The sequence below is a fragment of the Python bivittatus genome, unplaced genomic scaffold (assembly GCF_059951505.1).
Source record: "Python bivittatus isolate LINGU-HERP-01145 unplaced genomic scaffold, Pbiv_v1 ctg000560_np1212, whole genome shotgun sequence".
Lineage (NCBI taxonomy): Eukaryota > Metazoa > Chordata > Lepidosauria > Squamata > Pythonidae > Python > Python bivittatus.
The window spans coordinates 8,322,725-8,344,634 of record NW_028277083.1 but is presented as its reverse complement, the minus strand read 5'-3'; the positions used below and the strand labels follow the sequence as shown (position 1 = coordinate 8,344,634).

At 39.6% G+C, this 21,910-nt stretch overlaps 1 protein-coding gene across 3 annotated transcripts in view; it reads right to left on the bottom strand.

The window, feature by feature from the left end:
* Positions 1 to 21,910, bottom strand: part of SNX29 (sorting nexin 29) — a 148,045-nt gene that overhangs the window by 62,019 nt on the left and 64,116 nt on the right. For all 3 annotated transcript variants that reach the window (XM_025175516.2, XM_088148138.1, XM_025175520.2), the window contains 3 exons: positions 18,600 to 18,716; positions 10,016 to 10,071; positions 9,680 to 9,761 (listed from right to left, as the gene is read on the bottom strand). In XM_025175516.2, the coding sequence (XP_025031284.1) occupies positions 9,680 to 9,761; positions 10,016 to 10,071; positions 18,600 to 18,716 (255 nt within the window). The remainder of the gene's footprint in view (positions 1 to 9,679; positions 9,762 to 10,015; positions 10,072 to 18,599; positions 18,717 to 21,910) is intronic.

The window sequence follows — 21,910 nt, the reverse complement described above, 5'->3', positions numbered from 1 at the left end:
GACAGGAGCTGCCGCAAAATGGAGCCACATCAGATATGGAGACAGTATTGTTCCTGACTCTTTCTTCAACTAACGGATTGCAGGAAGGTGTCAGGAATTTGAGGTGGGGAAGGTCAAGAATTGTGGAAGCTTGTCCAAAACCTTCACAGTCCACCAAGAGAAGGCGGGGCTGTTCTGAGTCACTTTCTCATGCTTTCTGCTGAGTAGCCATTTCCCCTCTGTCACCCTCTTCTCAATAAAGTGACTTTTTTTTCCCCCTGCAGTGTCATAAAAGTCTCCAACCAAATAGACAAAAGGATGCAGCAACCAAGAAAAACAGGTGTAAAGATGTCTGGGACAAGCTTACCTGGGGGTTCACTAAAGTGGGGGAAAGCTTCCTCTTCACATCTGTCAGCCTTATCAAGGAGACCAGACAGGAAACATAACCAGATAAACTAATTCTACTTTACTGTAAAGCTACATTGACAGAATCTTGCAAGTCTGAATGTACAAATCTCCTTCCTTCACCTTTACAGCCCGAGAACGTAGGGAGGGTTCCTTCTGAGCCTCTTGCCCCATCCACTATACAGCTGTGGGCTATGCTCTCTCTTATCTGACTGTTTCCTAGGCAGCATCTCTTCATCCTGTCTCCCAAGGTCTTTCCCACATACCATTACATCAAAAGTTAAGGCAAGCGCAGAGCTCACCCACATATCACCCCCATGAATATAATAAACTAACACAGGCTAGTTAGGATGTTTCTTATGAAAGTGACTAGAATGCAAAAAAAAAAAAAAAAATTAAAGGGAAGAGAATGTAGCAATAGAAAAAGAACCAGGTACATCTCGATTCTGTCCCCCCCGCCAATGTTTTGTAGCCACACTAAAAGAAAACCAAGGTGAATTGGTTTTCTAAGGCTCTCTTCTATAGTGGCAAGCAAGAACAACAGATGCAAATTACATTTTGACACAGCTGCAAGGCTGCATTTATAGTCCTTTGAAAATGATCTAGTTTTGAAGGGGGGTGGGGGAAGAAACACCCTGCAATAATTGTTTCAAAATAATGAAAAACAAACAGAACACTGGACAGTTTGAGCCGAGATGAGAAATGCTTTCTTTCATTGTCTCCTATTGCTTTAGCGCAGCTATAATACTAATTATGAAGAATTCGCTTTTTTATCTCAGCAAAGCCATCTTTCAACACTAGCACAGAGATCACAAACACGATAATTTCTAACCTGTTTCCTTCCAAACGCAGGGTCATAAAAGATGATTAAAACAGTGTTACACATTTGTAAAAAAGAAGAAGAAGAAGAAGAAGAAGAAGAAGAAGAAGAAGAAGAAGAAGAAGAAGAAGAAGAAGAAGAAGAAGAAGAAGAAGAAGAAGAAGAAGAAGAAGAAGAAGAATAACCACCACCACAACCACCACAACCACCCCCCCCCTTGGAACTGTAAGCAGGAGCATGGATTAAAGCAGGATTTAGGGACAATTGAGCTATCAATTGCTATTAACACTAATGGTACTATATTACATCCAGAATTGGAAATCGCCTTAATTAGCAGCTGCTGGGGAGCAAAACTGGAAGAAAGTGATCGCCCTTCTCTCTGTGCTTCTGAGCTTCCCAAATGAATCTTCTCAGCCATAGTGGGGCACAAGAAACTGGACTAGATAGACCTTCGGCCACACACAACCGAGCTCTCCTCATACCTACTGCTCTTCTCTCAACTCAAGTAAGCAGTTAAGGCTGCTCTGATTATGACAGTCGAAAAAGGCTGAAAGTTTAGCAAGGTTCCTGTTCTGCAGAGGCTGAACCATTAATATTCATCCAATCCTGAAATTGGGCATTCAGAACATGCTTGGTTGCCTTCTGAATGCCAGGTGCAATGAGAAAGTGTTGCGTGCTATTCACTTTCACTGATGAAATGTTATCCAGTTACAAGCAGACTGGCATAAGTGAAGACCAGCCTGGCAAAATGCTGCCCTTTATTCCTGCATACACTCTTTCTGATTCTTCAATGGCCACCCCGGCTTGGGATAATGGGAGTTGTAGTACAAGCATCAGGAGGGCAGGGAAGCCTGCTATGTGCTTACAAAAGAGTTTTATTCAAGCTCTGTGGATCTGTGGAGCATTTACTTGAAAGAGTTCACTTATTTTTCTTGTTCTTGCCTTCCCCACCCACCCCCTTTTTTTTTTAAGGAAGCCGTACTCAAATGCAGAATGTGGGGTTCAGTGATCAGTTAACGGATCCTATTTTCATCTCTCCAGGCGTTTGATAAGGTTGTATTCTCACGCCTATATTATTTAATTTATATGTTAATTATGCTCTTAAAAGCTGCAAGGGAGCTGCTTTTCTCTTTTTCTTTGCTGTTAACCTCACAGACAAGAAACTAACAGTGGATGATACATTTCTGCTTCCCCAGAATCACAGATGCCTCTGGCATCTTTTGCAGAACTGCAAACTGGGAGTTGCTATCCTGAAAAATATAGCGGAGTTACAAGGATGTTAAGAGTTACACTCTGTGACAATTGTAATTGTTCTAATAACACTGCTCAAACGCAGAAGACCCTTAACAGTTCCGTTTCCCAAAGAACGAGACTGATGCTTCACAGTGATTTGGGTGCAACGATGGTATTGAACATCTACAGCACAAGCAACTGACCTGCAAGAGCCAAGGAAAACTTCTTCTGCCTCCCCTCCCCAAGAGAACAACCAGGAAGAAAGCAGATGAATTCCAAACCAGGCTTGAGCCATTCAAAAGATGAAAAAGGAGAACAACTGAAGCCAGAATCAAAGCCACAGTTGCTTTGCTGAATTAGCCAGAAACAAGCCAATGCCTACGTTCACCCATCAAGTTGGGTTTTGTCTTAGCCACACAATACATGAATCTTGCAGCAGTGATCTGCACCTACTGTATAGTTCATGGCATAGTGTTATGTGTAAATCAAACCAATGGCTTGTTCAAGAGCAGTGGCTGATGTAATCATAGCTTAGTACAAACTGAATCCATCCAGAGTAGGTCTTGCACTCTAGCAAGTCATTATGGCTTGATAAATCCTCTTTTTAGAATCTACTCTAACCTACGGATTGGTTAGAAGCTTGGAGAGGACAAAGAAGCAAACAAACCACCTTTCTTCATTCCCAAATTATACTTAGCTGAAGACATAAATACCGAAGTATGGCTTCAGACTGCGGTGTACAGCCTTAACAATCAAATTGGGTTTATTTTACCGGACCAGTCACATCATACTAAGATTCAGAGAGCAAATTGGGATTGACGCATGAACCCAAATGGCTAAATAAACAAGGGATTAATGAGACAAGCAAACCCAGCTTACACCAAAAACAAACAAATCACTTTGGGGTTCATAATTTGTGAACGAATACTGAAGATAAATATTACAGATTCCATTCATCACTAGTCCTCAGCAAACCCAATTGCACATTTGGAGTTCTCCATGGTGCTGCAGCCGTCAGCTTGACTTCAGCTTGGATACCGAACCAGGGTACAGAAAGATCAAAACAAAAAGATGCGTTGTGTTATTTGTACTTAATATCTCTACACCACAGCTTCTAAGCGTACAGACAGGTAGAGTAACTCATTCCGCTATGCTGATTTTAAAAATTTACCACTGAGATCAGGAACGACTCCCCTCTGAGCTGCACAGAAACTTGTAAAAATGTATACCTTACTAACGTAGCCCTGCTGTAACAGTTATTGTATAAACACCTCCCTCAAACAATATTTCAAAGAGCGTTTATGTTCCCAATAATTTATCAATGTTTGATATGTCAACACCTGCCCACTGAAGGGGGCTATTAAATTTACTATAGTGTCTGTGAAAGATTTGCGGAGGAGGTGAGACCTGAGTCAGAAGCAAATGAGACTGTAAACACAGATATGTCCACAAGAATTATTTGGTTGCTGCCAAAACATTAAGGAGGCTTCTGGTAGCTATCACCACCTAGAGGTTAGTTGTAAATGAAACTTTTAAGTGTCTCTCCAAGAAAGTTCAATAAAAGCCCTGATACACGACCAAACAAGTCCAAGAAATGTTCTTAAGGCCAATCACCAGAAACAACAGAAACAGAAATGAACCAAAAGCAAATATTGGTTCGAAAATCCAACATCCAGAGATACAGAGAAGATGCCAGCCTCTCTGCCCTCAACGTACAACGCACTGCGCTGAGCCATTATATGATTTCTTTGATTTGAGCTTAGTGTGTTGTGGAGCATAGCCACTATAGCTTATAAACCCCGAGCTACAACTTAGCATTTGGGAATTGAATCAATTCTGGATTACTCAACAAATCATAATTAAGCTGCTCAGTTTCATGATCACAGGTAATGTATAACCCAGATTGAAAGCCATGTGGTATATAGAAAGATTCTCCATATTACCTGCATGTATATATCAGCTAAGCCATGGTTTATTGAATAAGCCATAATGGCTGCATTCACACAACACATAAACCATCAATCATTGTTTACACATTATAATGGCTTGGCCTAAAAACACACTAAATCAAAACCAAGGACACCAACCATGTTCAGTTTTAATACCCTGGACCAACCCTCCAGTAATACATCCAAGATATTTCAGAGTAACAAAAAATGGCAGGCTTAAACATCAGCTGATAATCTCCTGGCTGGAAGAGCAGGGGGCTGACTTTGATGTTTGGGCCACAACAAGTGCTTGAAGATGCCAAATATCTTCCCTAGGCTTAAAGTCAGCTTATCTCCAAGTACTTGCAAAACAATTTGCACCCTGTCATTCCCATAGACAAGCAATGTGGGAACATGTACAGGGAAAGGAAGAAAACACTTTTTTCTCTTATCAGTGACCCGAAGATGACAGCTTGGCAAGTTTCACATACTAAATGTGTTCTTGCCTCGTTAAAAGAAGATAATTGCTACGCAATGGAATATGCTGGCACATATGTTTTGCCTGCTTAACTACCAGCAAAGTATTTTTGTTTAAATGTTGTAAAATAAATGACACATCTACAGTTGCTGGAAGAGTCTTTTCTTGTTTCAGGCATTAGCTTAGTTTTGCTGTCATGAGGAATGTGGAAAGGTGCTTTGCAGAGAAGAGAATGGCCAGACCCAGATGCCTATACCCTATAAACTGGGGTGGAGAGCAGGAAGTTGTCCAGATGTATCTGAACTGCAACGCCCAGCAGTCCCAAACAAGAGAAGTGGATGCTGGGAACTGTAGTTCAGCCACAGGTAAAGGACTACAGGTTCCTCTCCCCACTTGTTCTATGAATGCTTTTAGAGGCAGGGATCTTCTATTGTAGCAGGGTCACCAGTATTTAATCTAAGCTCAACAAAAATTTACTTCCTCTTTTAATAATAAAGGTTCCCAGAATTTTAACCTTGTACCTTAGTGCCTTGTACAATCAACATTTGTTTTGTTGATTTGTGTGTTTGCAACTGGCTGTATTTTTCAGCAAGAGCTTAAAGGTTTTTAAAGGAATCCGTAACTCCTTTTTGCCTAAATTTTGTTCACGTTCATTTGAAAATCTGCAGCCAGTAATTTTTTAGAGAGATGATTTTTGCAGAACGTTTAAAAGCTGTTTCCAATATGAATTCTACACAACTCCATGTTGTGGATTGGCATAAAGAACGAGTAGGAACGGTGTCCTGCTTCCCTGCTTTGTTATACCTTTCTGGGTTCATATCAAAAGGGCGTGGAAAAACTCCTTTAGTTCAGATGAGTTGAAACATTTAAAAAAAAATCCACTGTTACAAATGGCAAATGTCCACTCATCATAAAAATGACACTGAGGGAGATAATGTGCAACTTGGGAAATGTGGTCTGCCTTATGACTTCTATAAATGCAGAAAATCAACCTGATGAAACCTATCAGAGCAAATCAAATAAAAATCTGGAAAACAGACACATTTACTGTTTTGGTATCTTAAGTGTAAGCAGAAGGGGCAGGATCTGCTTCCAACAATCTTTCGTAAGTTTTTGCATTAGAAAACAACTGGGTAAAAATGCTTGAAATAAAAAAAAAAGAGAGAGATTCTACATCTGGGCAAGAAACTAGCAATATGTAAGAAAGGCACTGAAACTATCATTCGTAATGCTGCCGTTAAACCATTTCCACATTGTTGCGTGTCAGATGAATCGTAGGGCTTCATCTCCTATTTCTCTTCTTTTGGCATGTCTTGATGTAACCCACAACGGCCATTTTTACTCATGATCCAAATGTGATTAAAGCTCTATCCATCCTAATGGCTCCTGGGATGTCTAGCATACAAATCAATGGCTTCCCATGAGAAAGATGCACTATAAAAGGAAGGAGAGATCGGGAATAAAAACCACTGTGGAAACTCCAGTTCTTAAACTGAGATGTGAGTTCTTAAAATAAGAACTTGAAATCTAGATTCAGGTCATGAAGCAGTTGTTTAGCAGGTCTTACAACAAAGCCTTACTTCCTGTTTCTTGCTGCCTCTTCATCAGGGGTTGCTAATGGAGGAAGCTGATGGTGTTGGTTCTTTCTGTTCTTTATTTTACACATAAACACAGATCAAATCATAAAATAACCAAGCCCAAAGCAATAGAAGTAGAAGGTGATATCTATGAATCAAAGGCCCTCTTCAGGGGGTAGGGAGTTCCATAACGTTGGTACTGCCACAGAGAAACAACGGTGGTAGGCCACCATCCTCCTCATCTCAAAGAAATGATTACTGTTGGTTGCACAGTCAGCCAGATGTTTAGACTGGATTTGGCATTTTTATCCACCCATCAAGTCCTTCCCAAGGACCTGGGATAGGCAGATGTTGTTGTTTGATGGTGCTAAAGGTATTGTCGCAGGATGGAAGCTGTTCCAAGTAAAGCTGCCTTTTGCAATTGACTGATGGTAATTTTGTCAGTGCCAATGGTCTTCAAGTGGTACTCCAGATGTTTTGGAATTGCACTCAAGGCGCCTATTATTATTGGTACTATCTTTGCTTTCTTTTCCCACAATTGTTCTATTTCTATTTGCAGGTCTTTGTATTTTGTGATTTTCTCCAGAACTGGTGGGACCACAAAACAGACAAAGTAACAGAAAATGAAGAAGCTAAAGTGCTCTGGGACTTTAGAATTCAAACAGACAAGCACCTGCCACATAGCACCCCAGACTTAACAACTGTTGATAAGAAGACAAAAAATCTGGATAGTGGACATTGGAAGACCTGGAGACAGCAGAAGAGAAGAGAAAGAACTGGAGAAAATCACAAGACATGCAAATAAAAGTAGAACGACTATTTGAACAGCTTCCATCCTGCGACGATACCTTTAACACCATCAAACAACATCTGCCTATCCCAGATCCTTGGGAAGGACTTGACAGGAGGATACAAATTCCAAATCCAGTTTAAACATCTGGCTGTGAGACCATCAATAATAAGTCCTTGCAGTTTTCTTGGCAAGATTTTGGAAGTGGTTTGCCCTTCTTCTTCCCAGGGCTAAGAGAGAAGGACTGGCCCAAGGTCAGCCATCTGGCTTTGTGTCTAAAGCAAGACTAGAATTCACGGTCTCCCAGTTCCTAGCCTGGTGCCTTAACCACTACACCAAACTGGCTCTCCAAATAAATGTATGGTTCTATTATTAAAACTCCTTGTCATTTCCAGGCAAAAAACTGGGAAAATTATCATGGGGGGAAGGGGGAGAAGGCTTTCATAATTTATGTGTTAAGAAACTGTGCTTAGAGTATCAATAATCTAGTTCTGTAACTACTTCTTTTCCAGTGTTAATTTAAATATAGCTATCCCCATATAATTATGCGGAGCTCCATGGTCTTATCTACTTCACCAGTTGTAAGAAAGACTGCAGTCAACATTATTACTTCTGTCCAAACAGAATGATCTTGGAGAGCTCACTGTACAGACATGAGTTAATTACAAATTCAGACATGGAGGCATTCACCTCTGATTTACATTAGCAAAGAGGCTAAAAATAAGTCCCAGTTGCACTGCATGGAAGTGGGAAAGGAAGAGGACTATTAATTACTCCCTGATGTTTTCTCAGAAGGAAAAAACATCTTAGTGGTACCTTCTAAGAATTGTTTTCAAAATAAAAAACGGAAACAGGAATCCCTAGAAAGCCATTACTTTAGAGACAGAAAGCATACTACAAATTGCATCCTTAAAAATAGAGTCAGAAACAGACTAAGAGATTATGCAGTTTGAATGGTTTTGGTTTAGCATGTTATGCAACCCCAGCCAACAGATTTAAGCAAACCATAGCTTGGTGCAAACATTGTCATTGCACCAAAAGCAACATGGTTAACACCAATTTAGCATTTTGCATCCACTCCCCATGTGTCTGTTTGACAGATCTTTGCATGCTGATTTCTAAAGGCTGTAGAGAGCTTATACGATCATTTGGCTGACTTCATTCACAATCCTCTACCTTCTAATCCCAATTGTGTTGTGCTGAAGCATTTATTCTGCTTTTTTTTTTTCACTTACTCTCTTCAGCGTGATGGGAGCAGAATATTTCTTGGGGAGGAGAAGAACATTTTGGCAAAATGTTTCAGGCTAGGATGCAAACTTTTGACTCTTACCTTGGTTACAAAATGGCTGGCTGGTGTGTGTGAATTTCCAGTCTTTCATTATATAATAGTCTTTGCAGGCGGGGGCATTCACAGGGAGAATAAAAAAGTCAAGATTTTGGTCTCAAGTGTACATTTAAAGCCCTGACCTTTTCTTTTTAATGTGTGTTGCCTGTGGATGTCCCTGCCTGCAGGATCCCTGGTTTCATCAAAAACCCATTAAATCCCAACGGAAGATGCCAGGAAGAAACTCCTACCACCTGTTTTCCCCCTGGACTGGCAAGCATACGTAGTCAGTAAAGCTGCAGAGCAACAGGAAGATGCATAACAGAGAACAACACAAGAATCAGTTATACACCTTCCTCCACTTAAAAACACTGGAGATGTAAAAAAAAAAATAAAAAAAATCATTGTTTCATATTTCTTCTGGGACATCATGATCTGATTTACCTGGGGTGGTTTGACAGTTTTTTCAGAAGTAAATCTTCCACCAGAATGCACTAATTGGACCGTCTTAGGACTGGATTATGGCTAGAACACCATGAACCTCTTCCAGTTCTAGATTTACTTCTTGAAAATACCAGACAACCCCATAACACTGAGACTTTCTGGAAGGAAAATAGAATACTCTGGTGTTTTCCAGAATGCTTCGTCTCCAGGATGGTGAGTTTTGCATGCAATTAAATAAACACCACCAAAAGGAATTCTAAAGCAACAAAAGAATGGGATGGAGAAAAAACAGCAGACTCTTTCTAATGGGATTGTATGATCTTGAGTTATCTAATCGGGTTATCCTCCTAATATAAATGAGGGAACTTTTCTCATGGACAAAATTATTTATTGCTTTTTTACAGTTTTTATATACTATCCCAAACACTAGGACTGGGTGGTGCACAATACAGCAAAAACACAGATGATAAAGTAATATGACATAACCAATGGTCACCCAACAGCTACCTTATGGGCCAAAAGTCTGCTGAAATGAAACCATCTTTAGGATCTTTCTGAAGTGGCTATACACGCGCGTGCGCGCGCACACACACAAGGAAATTGAAGTCATTGCAACAATGTTAGCTCTATGACTTCTTCCAGATGTCTAAGCTAGGATAATGAAAGTCCTCCAATATGCCCCCACTGAACAGAATGCTTACTTGATAAACATGAAATGCATTCGCTGCTTTTCCACGGAGAAAGACTGAAGGAATCCAGACATTTATAAGTGCTCGGTTTGATCTGGGTGAAAAAAAACAAAACAGTATATATAATCCTGCAGTACAAATAGGCCATAAAACAGACTCCACTGATAGATGTTACCAATAATCAAAGCACTTGGAATAATGGGCCAAATGAAGAATCTGACAGTTATGTTACAAGAAAGGGAATACATTCCCAAATCAGAAAGAACCCTGAATTATGATTCACTTATGTCATTCTTTTGAAGTCACTGCAGGAATGAAATAAACACATCAAATTTTCGAACAACTCACATTTCAAAATCTGACAAGCTTTGATCTTCAGAGGTTTGACTGAGATCTCCAGGAACCTAGGCAATAAAAGAAGGAAAGAAGAATATAATTAAGCATTGGGTCTGCCTCATCTCTTGTCTTAAAAAGCAGGGACGTACAGCCTGACCCACTAGCAAATCTCCCAAAATTAATTCCTAAACCCAACAACTTCTTTCCTTTCACTCCCAGGGGCTGATATTTGAATAGAAGTCTCAGCAGGGCTCGTGCAATATTGCATTTCTATTGATATATTTACTCCTACCTTCTGGCCAACACTTTCTTTAAAAAATAGAATCCTCAAGACTTTCAAAAGCATTCTAGCTGACCATCTAACTGCAAACAGCACAAACACCGCAGTAAGATTCAAAACATGTTAGTCTTAAAGGGATGGAGTTTAAATTTAGGACAGTCAATGAAAGAGATTGTGGACTGGATCCTAAATTCAGTGTTTCTTCCACTCTCCAACATTTCTAGTCTCTTCATAATAACAAAAGTAAGCTCATCATCTTGAGAACTTTGTTCCTTTTCATGTAGGGTCTTTCACTATTGCATCTTCAACCTTGATCTCTTTCATATGAGTGGCTTCACAAAATTCTGACCAGCAAAACATGAGCGCATTTGTGGAATCAGAGATTTATGTCAGTTTTATTTGGCTATTCTTTACATCCTGAAAGAATGGCATTTATTTTGGACCTAATGAGAGCTATTGTCCAATGCTGATAATCAAGAGAAAATTGTATCCTTATTGTCTAATCAAGATATGTTCTTATAAAGATACAGTGGCTGGATTTGTGGAGACTGCTCACAAAGAAAAGGAAGATCTTGAAAAGATTAACCAGGTGAATTGTGGAGAGGATCTATTATTTGTTCTTAGAAATCTAAAGAAAAAGGATATTAATTTACTGAGTTTATGCTGGCTGGGGAATGCTGGGAGTTGAAATCCACACATCTTAAAGTTGCCAAGTTTAAGAAACACTGGTTTAGAGGGTCCTAAACATTAAGCACTCCATATCACGTTCTTTTGGAAACTAGGGATGATATTAAAAAGCTTCTCCAAACCTGTACGTTGAACCACAACCAGGAGCCCCAAGTCCACAGTCCACATTACACCCATCAACATCTCCCTTAGCAAAAGGTTCCATCTGATGCACTTGATTTAGTATTCTTTTAACTTAAAAAAAAAATTGGGAAGAGAGCATACTCCAAAGCAAAGGAACAGTCTCAGGCACCATCTTTAATTCCAAGAATGGGTTTGGGCCAAACTATGCCTTAAAGTAATCCTTACAGAATAAAAAAGAGAGGACCTATCCTCCAAACATGAAGTAAAAGTGCTCCTTCCTCCAAAAAAATTAGCTGAAGGGGATAGCATTGTTGCAATCTGTGAATTTCTCTCACCCTCTTTTTAGAGTTAATGGTGGCTTCAAGTGATTAAAACAGTGACCTAGGCATATAGTACATTTGTGGCTAGAGCTACATTTCCCATCCTGCTATTCTCTTCATGTGTTCGATTTCTCTAATCCAGTGTTTCTCTAACTTGGCAACTTGAAGATGGGTGGACTTCAACTCCCAGAATTCCCCAGCTAGCATGAAGTCTGCACATCTTAAAGCTTGCTCACTGGGGGATTCTGGGAGATGAAGTCCACCCATCTTCAAGCTGCCAAGGTTGAGAAACACTGCTGCAATCTAAATGTTCTCTGGACATTGTTAGCCATTACAAAATTATGCATTCTTCCGAGCAAGCATAGCACTTTTTAAAAAAATTGTAGTTATTCCTGTTGATCCTGTCATTATTATTTTACACTCTCATTTCAGGATTTTAGCTTTTGTTGACAGTCCCCTTAAAAGGTTTCACCCTGAGCATGGAAATTATAAAACAAAACATTTTATTCAATCATTCCACTAGGATCAAAGTTCTAATTAGATCCTTCAACAAGTTCTAATATGACAACATTAGAAATAAGACCTGCCCCCATCTGTTTAATGGCAACTATAATTAAGCTTAATAATTTGTCCCTATTTCTTAAAAGAAATGCATGTATGCATTTAATTGATGTGCCACTGAAGCTGACAAGCTCAAGATGGCTTACAATTGAACAAAACCCCCAAAATCTTCCCAAAACAAGCCCAAACAACAATTAATATTAAATAGTAACTATTATAATTCCAACAGTAAATATTAGGAACATCCACCCCCCAAAAACCATTCATAGTCACTCAGAACGAAAATGAAACCATAAATAAAAACCTCTGTCACAGAGTTCAAGCCACAACCTCCATCCAGATGAGGACGACGACATATACAGTAACAAAACAAATCAAATCAAATATTAGTTTACCATACCTAACCCATTTCAGAGTTTTGGACATCAGGAACCCAACTATTAAATGACCTCTCATGCCATGTCCTTTCAAATGTAGCATCTTCTGTCATTATGCACTGATTATCTCCAAAGTTAACCTTGCTGATTATTTTACTAGAGGAGTTTCAGGTTAGACAGCTGAAGGAATTATTCATGAAGGATTTAACCTTTGCAGGGGACATTTAGATATTCATGATTGGTGGTTATACAGGCCAAAGGACTTTGTCTTCCTTCCTGACATTGGCCAATGCAGGGATAGGCAGAAGCAGAGGTTAGAACCCCCTGACAAATCCCTGGTGACTTGCAGTCGATTCGCAATGTTTTTTTGACTCCCAAACGTGCTCGGACAGTAGTACTATCAAAGCAACTTTAAAAAGAAGCAACTTAAGTTAGACATCTGCAGTGGGAGCGTGAGCTCAGAGGTAAGCAGGAATGGACTTCTGTTGACGTGTTGTAAGGTATCTTTATTGCCCAACATCACCCAGAGAGCAATGGATAGAAAAAACAAACAAACAAATCAAATCCACGTAAAACCTTCAACCCTTTGGCTGAAAGAACTGGGAATTCAGTTCCTTTCTGGCCTGGGGGTGGGGGGAGTAACAAGCAGGAAAGAATCCTTTCCTTTAATTTACGAATCAGCAGCCTGCAGCCCTCTAGGAGTTGTTGGACTGTGATTCAGTTCTTGCACCAACTTCTGACAAGACGCACGGTGCCAATTCCAACTTTAATTTGAGATGTGTCCGCTTTGCACCTGGGTCTGCTAGTAATCACAAAGTAGGTCCATTAAGCCTCAAATCTCATCATCATCACCTTGTCTAATATTTTTCCTTCCCTAGCCTAAACCTGCCTGCCTGCAAATTTCTGGGTGTAATGGAAGGAAGAAGGGCACATGGCTGGGGCATGTGGAATTTTATGTATTTCATTCTCCTCCCTTTTCATTATGCACGTACACACACACACACACACAGTCAGATGGATTGCTGACAGTACATATAATTTCAACACTTAGCAGAACAAATTGCGCACAGAAAGGCTATTTTGAAAGCTTCTTTTCTGTTTCAGTTTAGCTTGATTTTTAAGAACTTTAAAAAAAAAAAAAAACCTTGACTGCTCTTACTAAACAGATTGGCTTTTGAGCCAGTAAGAGATAAATAAGCTGGCTCTTTAAATGTCAATAAAAACAACAGGCCACTTTCCAGACTGAAAAGAGGTGACCTCTCTTCTCCAACTGTCAGCAAAACAGAGCCCTCCAGAATTTCAGATAAAAAACAACAGCGGTTTCTGATGCATTACCAGCGTGCTTACCCCCATTGCTGTGCTTTTCTGTTGTGAAACAAAAATGTTAAGAGGAAGTATGTGCGGGTGCGCGCGCGCACATCTTTTAATCTTAGGGCAATCTGAAGAGCTCCTATGCACAGCAACCAGCCATTACGCACCTTCATCAAGCTTTCTAAAGGATGGGCCAAATCATCTCCTAAGAAAGAGACAAGCACGTCTGCCAAATGAATAAAGGCAAACTTCCCTTCAAATTGGCTCCCCTCTTGCCTTCTTCTAGGAGATTTAAAAAAAAACTTGGTCTAATCTACAGCCCTCCAATTTTTTGCAAATCTCCCATCCAAGCACTACCCAGCTCTGACCTACTTAGCTTTTGTAAATCAGCCTCGGGGCTTCCCCTAACTTAGCTTTCCAGTGAATATTACACACACAGACATATACGCTTGATGGAATGCCTAACAGACCCTGGCAAATGGAGAAAAGAGCAGGACAGTTACACTTCAGTATCCATAATTCCCTGCCCAGATTCTCATCCATTGGTTCTAGCCCCATTTCCCTTTAGAGCAGCTTCCCTGTATGCTGCAAGTAGCCCTCCTCTCCCGCTTTTCTCTGGCTAAAGGTGCGCAGGTCTTCCAATCATTCCTCGCAAGAATTGGTTTCTAGCCCTTCTTGTATCCTCTGCAATGGTTGACCCTTTGGGAGCTTTGTCTCTTTGGCCCACGTCCTTTTAACAGGGGTACCCATAATTGGACACCATACTCCAGTTGTTTGCTAAGAGAGACTCCATGGCATGGTTCTCCTGGTGTTTCTAGACACAAGTCATTTCTGGACCGAAGACTTTACGGAGACAATTGTTTAACCCCTTGCCAATTGTTTATGAGCTGACCTGTTTGCCTGGATGTGCTCATGGCTGAGAATCTGATCATCATGATTTACTAACTCCAACCAACCTGTGTGTTCCATGACAGCTAGCAAAGGAGTGCACACCTCTAATCAATAATTGAGTTGATCATCAGCATTCTTTTCAATGCAGAAACGTTGATCTTCATGCTTGTTGCCTTCTTTCCATTGTTGCCCATTTTAATGCCAAGCCAGATGTTCCCCTCTTGGAACCTCACCCAAGTCTCTTAAGTTTAAGACCCCTGGTTGGGAAGGCTGTTCCAGAAAGTCTACAGCTTGTCATGAAACCAGCAAAAAGTCCTAAGGAATCCAGAAAGAACATGGAGACTCTCCAATTTTACTCCCCAACTATAAAAGCTGGACTCCTGAAATGTGATGATTCAGATACTACGAAACACTGCTTGGCAAGTGGCTCACAAAGAAATACACTCTGTCCTCACTTTTAAATACATGCTATATTTGCATCTGCTGAAATATAACGTTCCAATTTGTGTACAGCGCTAAGCCATGATTGTTTTTAACCACTGTTGAGCAAAGCACAGTCACCAGATTCACATATAATGCCAAGCCATATGTAAAAGAAACCTCAAAGCTCTTAATAGCTTAGAATTATATATGAACCAAATTAATATTTTTGTGAAATCTTTCACATCAGCATTACAGAGCTGTAACTCAAAGCAAATACTAATCTCAAAGCCTTTTTCCCTTTTACAATTCATTAAAAAAACTAATTGACATAAAAAAGGTTAACACAATGATTCAGGAAGGGGAAACACTACTAAAGTATATCATTTGAGAAATATTTTTATAAGTACTTTCTTCCCCCTTACGCAATATCTCCAAAGAGATCTGCTCTCTCCAATCTCTCAAACTGTTACACATTCAGCAAGAGGAAATATTTTCAGTCTTTATGCTGCACCAGCCTGAAAGCCTAGAAAGATTTTCAAAATCTGTTTTGCTGTGTGGCATATTTAAAGTGGCAGAGGGAGTGGAGCCCCATCCAACATTTCCCAATTCCCCTTCCTGCTTTGAATATTTTAAAGACGTTATACTGATAAACAGTATAGTGCTTATTATTCAGCGTCTCTCCAAAGCTGGATGTTCTTTTCTTTTCAAATATATTTGAAGTTGAGTGTACTTGATGAGCAGAAGGAACAAAAACATTGAGTGCATTCTTTCAGCTGGAGGTCTGGGAATTTTATCATGAGAGATTTTAAAGGACACGTCTGCAGCTGAAAAAGGGGCAGGGAGGGATCAGAACCTATCCTACAAATGGGGACAGAGAAGATACTTGAGCAATACTGCCCTAGAGGTATTTGTTTTTCCCATTTATCCAGCCTTTCCTCTGGAAGTTTGTAGTTGCAGCCCTTGGTTGAGGGTCTCTGCCCTCATCATACATGCACGACAACATTAATGGAGGTTGTTGGGTTTAAAAAATGTGACTCATCCACCTTAACCTCTGCACCACATTGAAATTTGGGACTGTTCCTTAGGACCATCCTTATAAGTGGGACCTAGGAAGAGGTAGCTAGGAAAGTGAATGTAATCAGCTGGATATTTTAATATCAATCAGAATCTAAAGAACTATTTCAGCCCCAACTCCCAAAGCCATGTTGCATAGTGGTTTAGTCACTAAGGAAAGGTGGGATAATGGACTAGGAAGAGGCAGGTTTAACTCTCTAATCAGATATACAAATTCACTGGGTGACATGAAAATAAACTGGAGATGGACAAATTTTCTGGGAGGAAAGATGGGCCACATATGTAATGAATATTTCTTAATGATTATTTTCCTTTGGAAAAAAGACCCCCAATTGCTTTCAGATGTCTACTCCATTTCCAGATTTATCATTAGGGTTAAGGAAAAAAAAAATAAGGAATGGATTACTGTCATTCCTGAGATCTTCTATTTTTTTTCCTCTTATTTTCTCATTCACCTCCCTCCCTATTTTTTCCAAAACAGGGTTTTCCTTCTCTACACATAGAAGGATATATTCTGTAGGATAAATGGGAAATTAGCAAAATCAGTCCATGTTCAAAACCAGTTCTGTTTTTTAAGTATCAAAAATAGCTCTTCCTACCCAGTATCACTAGGGGTTGGGGATGATGGAAGTTGTAGCCCAGCACATCTGGGGAGGGCTAGGTTGGGAAACACAAGTAAGGACAATTCCAGATGTCTTCTCCTGTTCCCTTGTTCTCTAAAACCTTGAAAGGTTCCAATTCCATTTATTGTCCTTCCATTCAAATATTTCTAAAGGAAACATTTGGAAGGAAATTTCCATCCTGAAACACCAGCTAGAAAATAAGGTTTTTCACAATGCACGGTGGCCCTGCACGTCTTAAAGATCATAAGAACAATTCCTAATCTGAATGATCAGGAGGAATCTGGTAGCCTCTTTTCCAACTAACAAGTTGTATTAAAAGGCCAAAGCTTTCATAAGCTGCATCTCCGTTCATCAGATACATCCAGTGGCTAGACCGCTGTAAGATATAAACCGGGATGAAGTGGAGGGGGGAAGGAAGGGGAAGACCAGCTGGTTATGCAGATGCAGGTTACATGTGAGAAAAGTATCTTATCAATTAACAACTGAAACGTGTTCAAACTTCATTGTGTCTGTTGAGATTGCTTGAAACCTTTTGATGTATATGAGTTCAGCAATTTCTTACTCACTGGCGCTGTTAAGTCAAGGCCCTCTATGCATCCAATAGCACAGTTAACAAAATACAATGCATTAGTCAGAAAAGGTGCAACCAGACTCCTCCTGATCTTTTGCTATCATAGACCAACATGGTTCTCCTCCTACAATGCCTAACCTGCAAATGGTGGAAGCTGGGAAGTTTGGGCAAGTAGTAACCAAGCAACCTAGATGGTAAACAGACATAACTCCTCTAATTTATTGCCATCACATGATTTGGATTTTCCCATGAAAGCCGTGTCTCCCACTAACCTGGAATAAAGGAAATGTTCCATCAAGGCAAACGGAAACTCAGAGAATCCAATGTCCTGCCCCTCAAGTCTTGCACTCAATTAAATAGAGAGCTATTCAGTTTGCAAATCCTAATGTGTACTGTAGCATTATGTTTATCTCACCCTTAAGATTTTATTCTGAAATTTATAGCTCGTAGGGCCTCAATTAAGCTCTTGTCCACACCAATGTATTGGCAAGGCACATAATAAAAAAATCCACCACCTAATTATTTTATATTGCACCATTATTGCGAAGGACACAGTCCCCTTGTGTCTCATAATAATCCTACAATTACTTCGTTTCCAGAAAACTATTTTGCTTCTTCAGAACATCCAGGCTCAACATACAAGCTCACCACACAGTCAAAAGTCTAGAAATCTGCTTGGAGTCAAGAGACTGGAAGACTTCTCATACAATAGGGACATCCTTCCCTTCCATACTGGTTAATTATTTATAATTGTTACATCCTGTAATTAGATCAGAATGGTTTAATTCACAACCTGTTCTGAGCCACCATTTTATTCTTTGCTATATACAGGGATGAAATTAACATTTCATAAGAACAAATGGAGTATGCTTAGCTACAAGACTGAGAGAGGCTATACTACCTAACATGATCTCATGCAAAGAAGCTTGTTCCATAACATCCTAGAATGCAAGACAGAGAATAATGAACTTAATCTGCAGAAGGGCAGTTCTCACAAAAATCTTCATAACGGAAAAGCAGCTCAAAGAAGAACCAGTTATTGAAAAAGGTGGCAAGCCCCCCTCCCCAGCTTTGCTGGATGTGTTCGAGCAGACAGAGGGACAATTCATCTGGCAGGGATGCTTCAAGTTGGCTTTCTGCACTGAACGGGAAGCTGAACTCCGTAGCCCTAATGACCTCTTCTGACTATTAAGATCTGATGAACTACTTGCCCATTTACCTTGCGTTGGGCTTCCAGGGCAAAGGATAGAAACTAAAATATTTGCAAAGTTTCTTTTCTCCTCTCCAGTGTGAAAAACTACTCATTTGCATATGGCAATGATGATGGTGATGGTGTTTATTTAGAAAAATCTTACCGGTCCTCTCAGATCAATGAGTTCTTGTCTCATCTGAGTCACAAGAGCTTCTTTAGCCATCAAGGCACGATGCAGCCTTTCATTGAATTCAATCAGTTCCCCATGCATTTCTGCCACCTGAAAAACACACACAGACAACCAACAGACTAAGCTATGGTGAATGAGTGTTCAGACATCCAAGATACAAATCAATAAAGAAATAGCCTCTATTTCTACATAAGCACCAAAGAAAACAACATAAATAGATGGTCAATGCTACTGCAAAACATGTGAACAGGTACACTTCCACAATATGTGGAATTGTCTTCTGTGCCAGTGGTTGGGATCCAAAAAGGGGAACCCAAGAGTTTATCAAGTGTTTAGATATCCCGGCATTATTTTAATGTTACTCTTTAATATTATTTTTATACTTAATCTTATATGCATAGTACCCTAATATGATTGTGTCTTACAGTAAGCTATATGCAAAGATAACGTGCTTATATATGCAAGCCCATTGCTCCCCGCTTCATATGAGAAAGCTAATTAAAGCATGAAGCTAGATGTACCTAATCTGCAATTGTGGTTAACTGCCCCCAAACAAACTAGAATCATAAGCCAGCTTTAACCCAGAATTTGGAAGCAACTGATCCAAAAAAGCTTTCTGGTTACTTATGCAACTGAGAATATGAACTTCTTGAGTGTACCATGTTTTTAAAAGCCAAGATTCATGGCTTATTATGCTGAGTAAAGACAGCCATGAGATTTCTTCATTTCCAAGAAATCTCCAAATATTGTTTGGTACTTACCTCATGCTTTTCTACTTAATTGCATTAAAGGGGATTCAATTCATAACCTCCTTTGATATAATTAAAAACATCCTACTTAATTACTCTAAACTAGATTGACTGAATAAGATCAAACATAATACGTCTTCTGTGCTAATAACAAAAAACAATCTGTATTCATATGCCACTTGAACAGCATCCCCAGGAAGATGTTGCCATTTTGAACCAATTCATATAGTTAAACAAAGAATTCAATCAAATTACAATTTTAAGTAGAAGCATTAATATTATTAATGATGGATCGTATCCCCAGTCACAATGAATGCCAGCTTTTATGGGGACTTCATAATTCAAACATAGAGATTTATAACATATCCCCAGCTGAAAAATTTACATTTTCATGTATGTGGTATTTTCTTTAATGAGGATTTTAATGCATTTTTAAACCTCAGAATTCAGTTTTAATTTTTTATAGCATACAGAGAACTTCCATGCCTTACCTTAATATTTTTATTGTTTGTATGTGACTTGGGAGCTTTGCAAGCCTGTCTTAACCTATATGGAGTACACTAGGCTGGGATATATGGACTTTCAGATACATTGAACAGCAATCCCAATCAGTATGCCCAAGGGTGATGGAGGGCCACATGCTGGAAAAATGGCAGTTACTGTCCCATATCTCAAGGATGTCAATCCACCTATCCATCAGGCACAAGTCCTACATACTCATGTTCTAGTTGCATCTTTCCCAGTTATAAGGTTCATTTTAGCCCCAGCCAAATGTTTTGCTGAGTGAAGAAAGGGAGCAACAGTGTCTTCCAATATTTCTAATAGCTGGTGCCATGCAATCAATCAGACTGTTGAACGAGGACTAGGGTCCCAATCCCTGAAAAAGTGTGATCTCACTGGATAACCTTAGATCAAATCTTATTACCAAAAGAGCGCCTTCCATCCATGTCTTCTGCTTGACATTCTCAAGAGCGGAGCAGATGGAAGCATCAAGGAAGAGAACTCACAAGAACAATGCTGTGGAAGAATGCGCACCTTGCAGACAGAATCTGCTAAAGGTCCTGAGCATTGGCAGTATAGAAAGACATTACTGAACTAAATTAATGAAAGATTTGATATAGTGTTAACCAGTTCACACATTCTGAAATACCCCACCTCCTTGAAGAGTTTTTTTTTCTAACTCTGCATTCACCTGAACAGGCTGGTAAGTCTGCAAGTTGCAGTTCTACCATACCTGGAAGGGTCTGCTTTTATTCCAAACGCACATTTCCTGTCACAGCTCTCTCACCAGACCATGCAACCAATAATCTTTGACTGACATTCTACCCCCTTCCAAACACTAGAAATGTTCCCATGGGTGTCTATGACTTTACTGTCCCCTGTTGTTTTTGTTTTGGCTTTCAAGAAAAATACCAGACTTCAGAATACAGTGAGACTCATTCTTTTTAAATAACAACCACAACAATAATGTAAACACCTTTATTTCTTCTCTGTTTATCTTTTTTTTTTTTTTTTTTTGCATTCTGGTAGGGAGAGAAAATATTTTGATGACCATAGTTGCACTTCTGGAATTTTCAACTCAACCTGTCACATTGTTCAACAGAACCAAAACAACGAGGAATGGTTTCATGACTTTTGAGAAGTTACAGGTGGTTATGGAATAAAGAGGACAAGGAAGGGAGAGGGAGCAAATATTTTCACCCAGAAAGATGGGATAAACTCTTCTGCATGAGTTTCTCAGAAATTGTTTCAAGTTAAAGCAACCCACATCCAAAGAATCCATGTCTCTGAAGGAAATGTGAACTTCATGTTCAAAGTATACGTACCCAATCACTCTTGGTATAAATTATGTGCCAGCCATATTCTTCAGTCTAATATATTGAAATTATATTATATTTTCTTTCACCCCAAGTACTTAAGACCCTCTTTTAATTGCAGAGGCGGGCAATCTGCAGTTTCTGCAAAGCCCCTGGAAATTATACTGTCAAAACCGAAAGACCAGCCTGCCAAATCACAGAGATGCAACTTCCTGTTGGTTTTTCAAAAGAAAGCAAAACCACTTTATAATCCATTAGACTGGATTGACAACCCTTTAAAGAGTCTTTTTAACCCAGCTTCTTCGCCCCCATCACCCCACCCAAAACCATAATAATAATGTTTTTAAATTCTTGGGCTGCTGACTCATCACATGGTTTTAATGCAAAACCTTCTAAAAATCCTAAAAAGGGGGTTAAATAAAAAAGAGGGAAAATTACTTCCAATGTTAACTCTTCCAAAACTAACTATGAATCTCAAACTGATGTGAAATGAAATGAAATATACCCAGCTGAAGGGGGGGGGGGAAGAGATGTAAGACTGATATTCTATTACTTCTGGAAGACCAAGAACATCCTAATGATTGCATGGTGGTGACACATCGCATAATAACTAGCATAATAACGTCATGCAGAGTCACGGCAAAGATCTTTCAAAAGGTCAGGTTCATCATGTGCATAATAGCAGGTGACACATAAAGTATAAATCAACTAGAGAAGG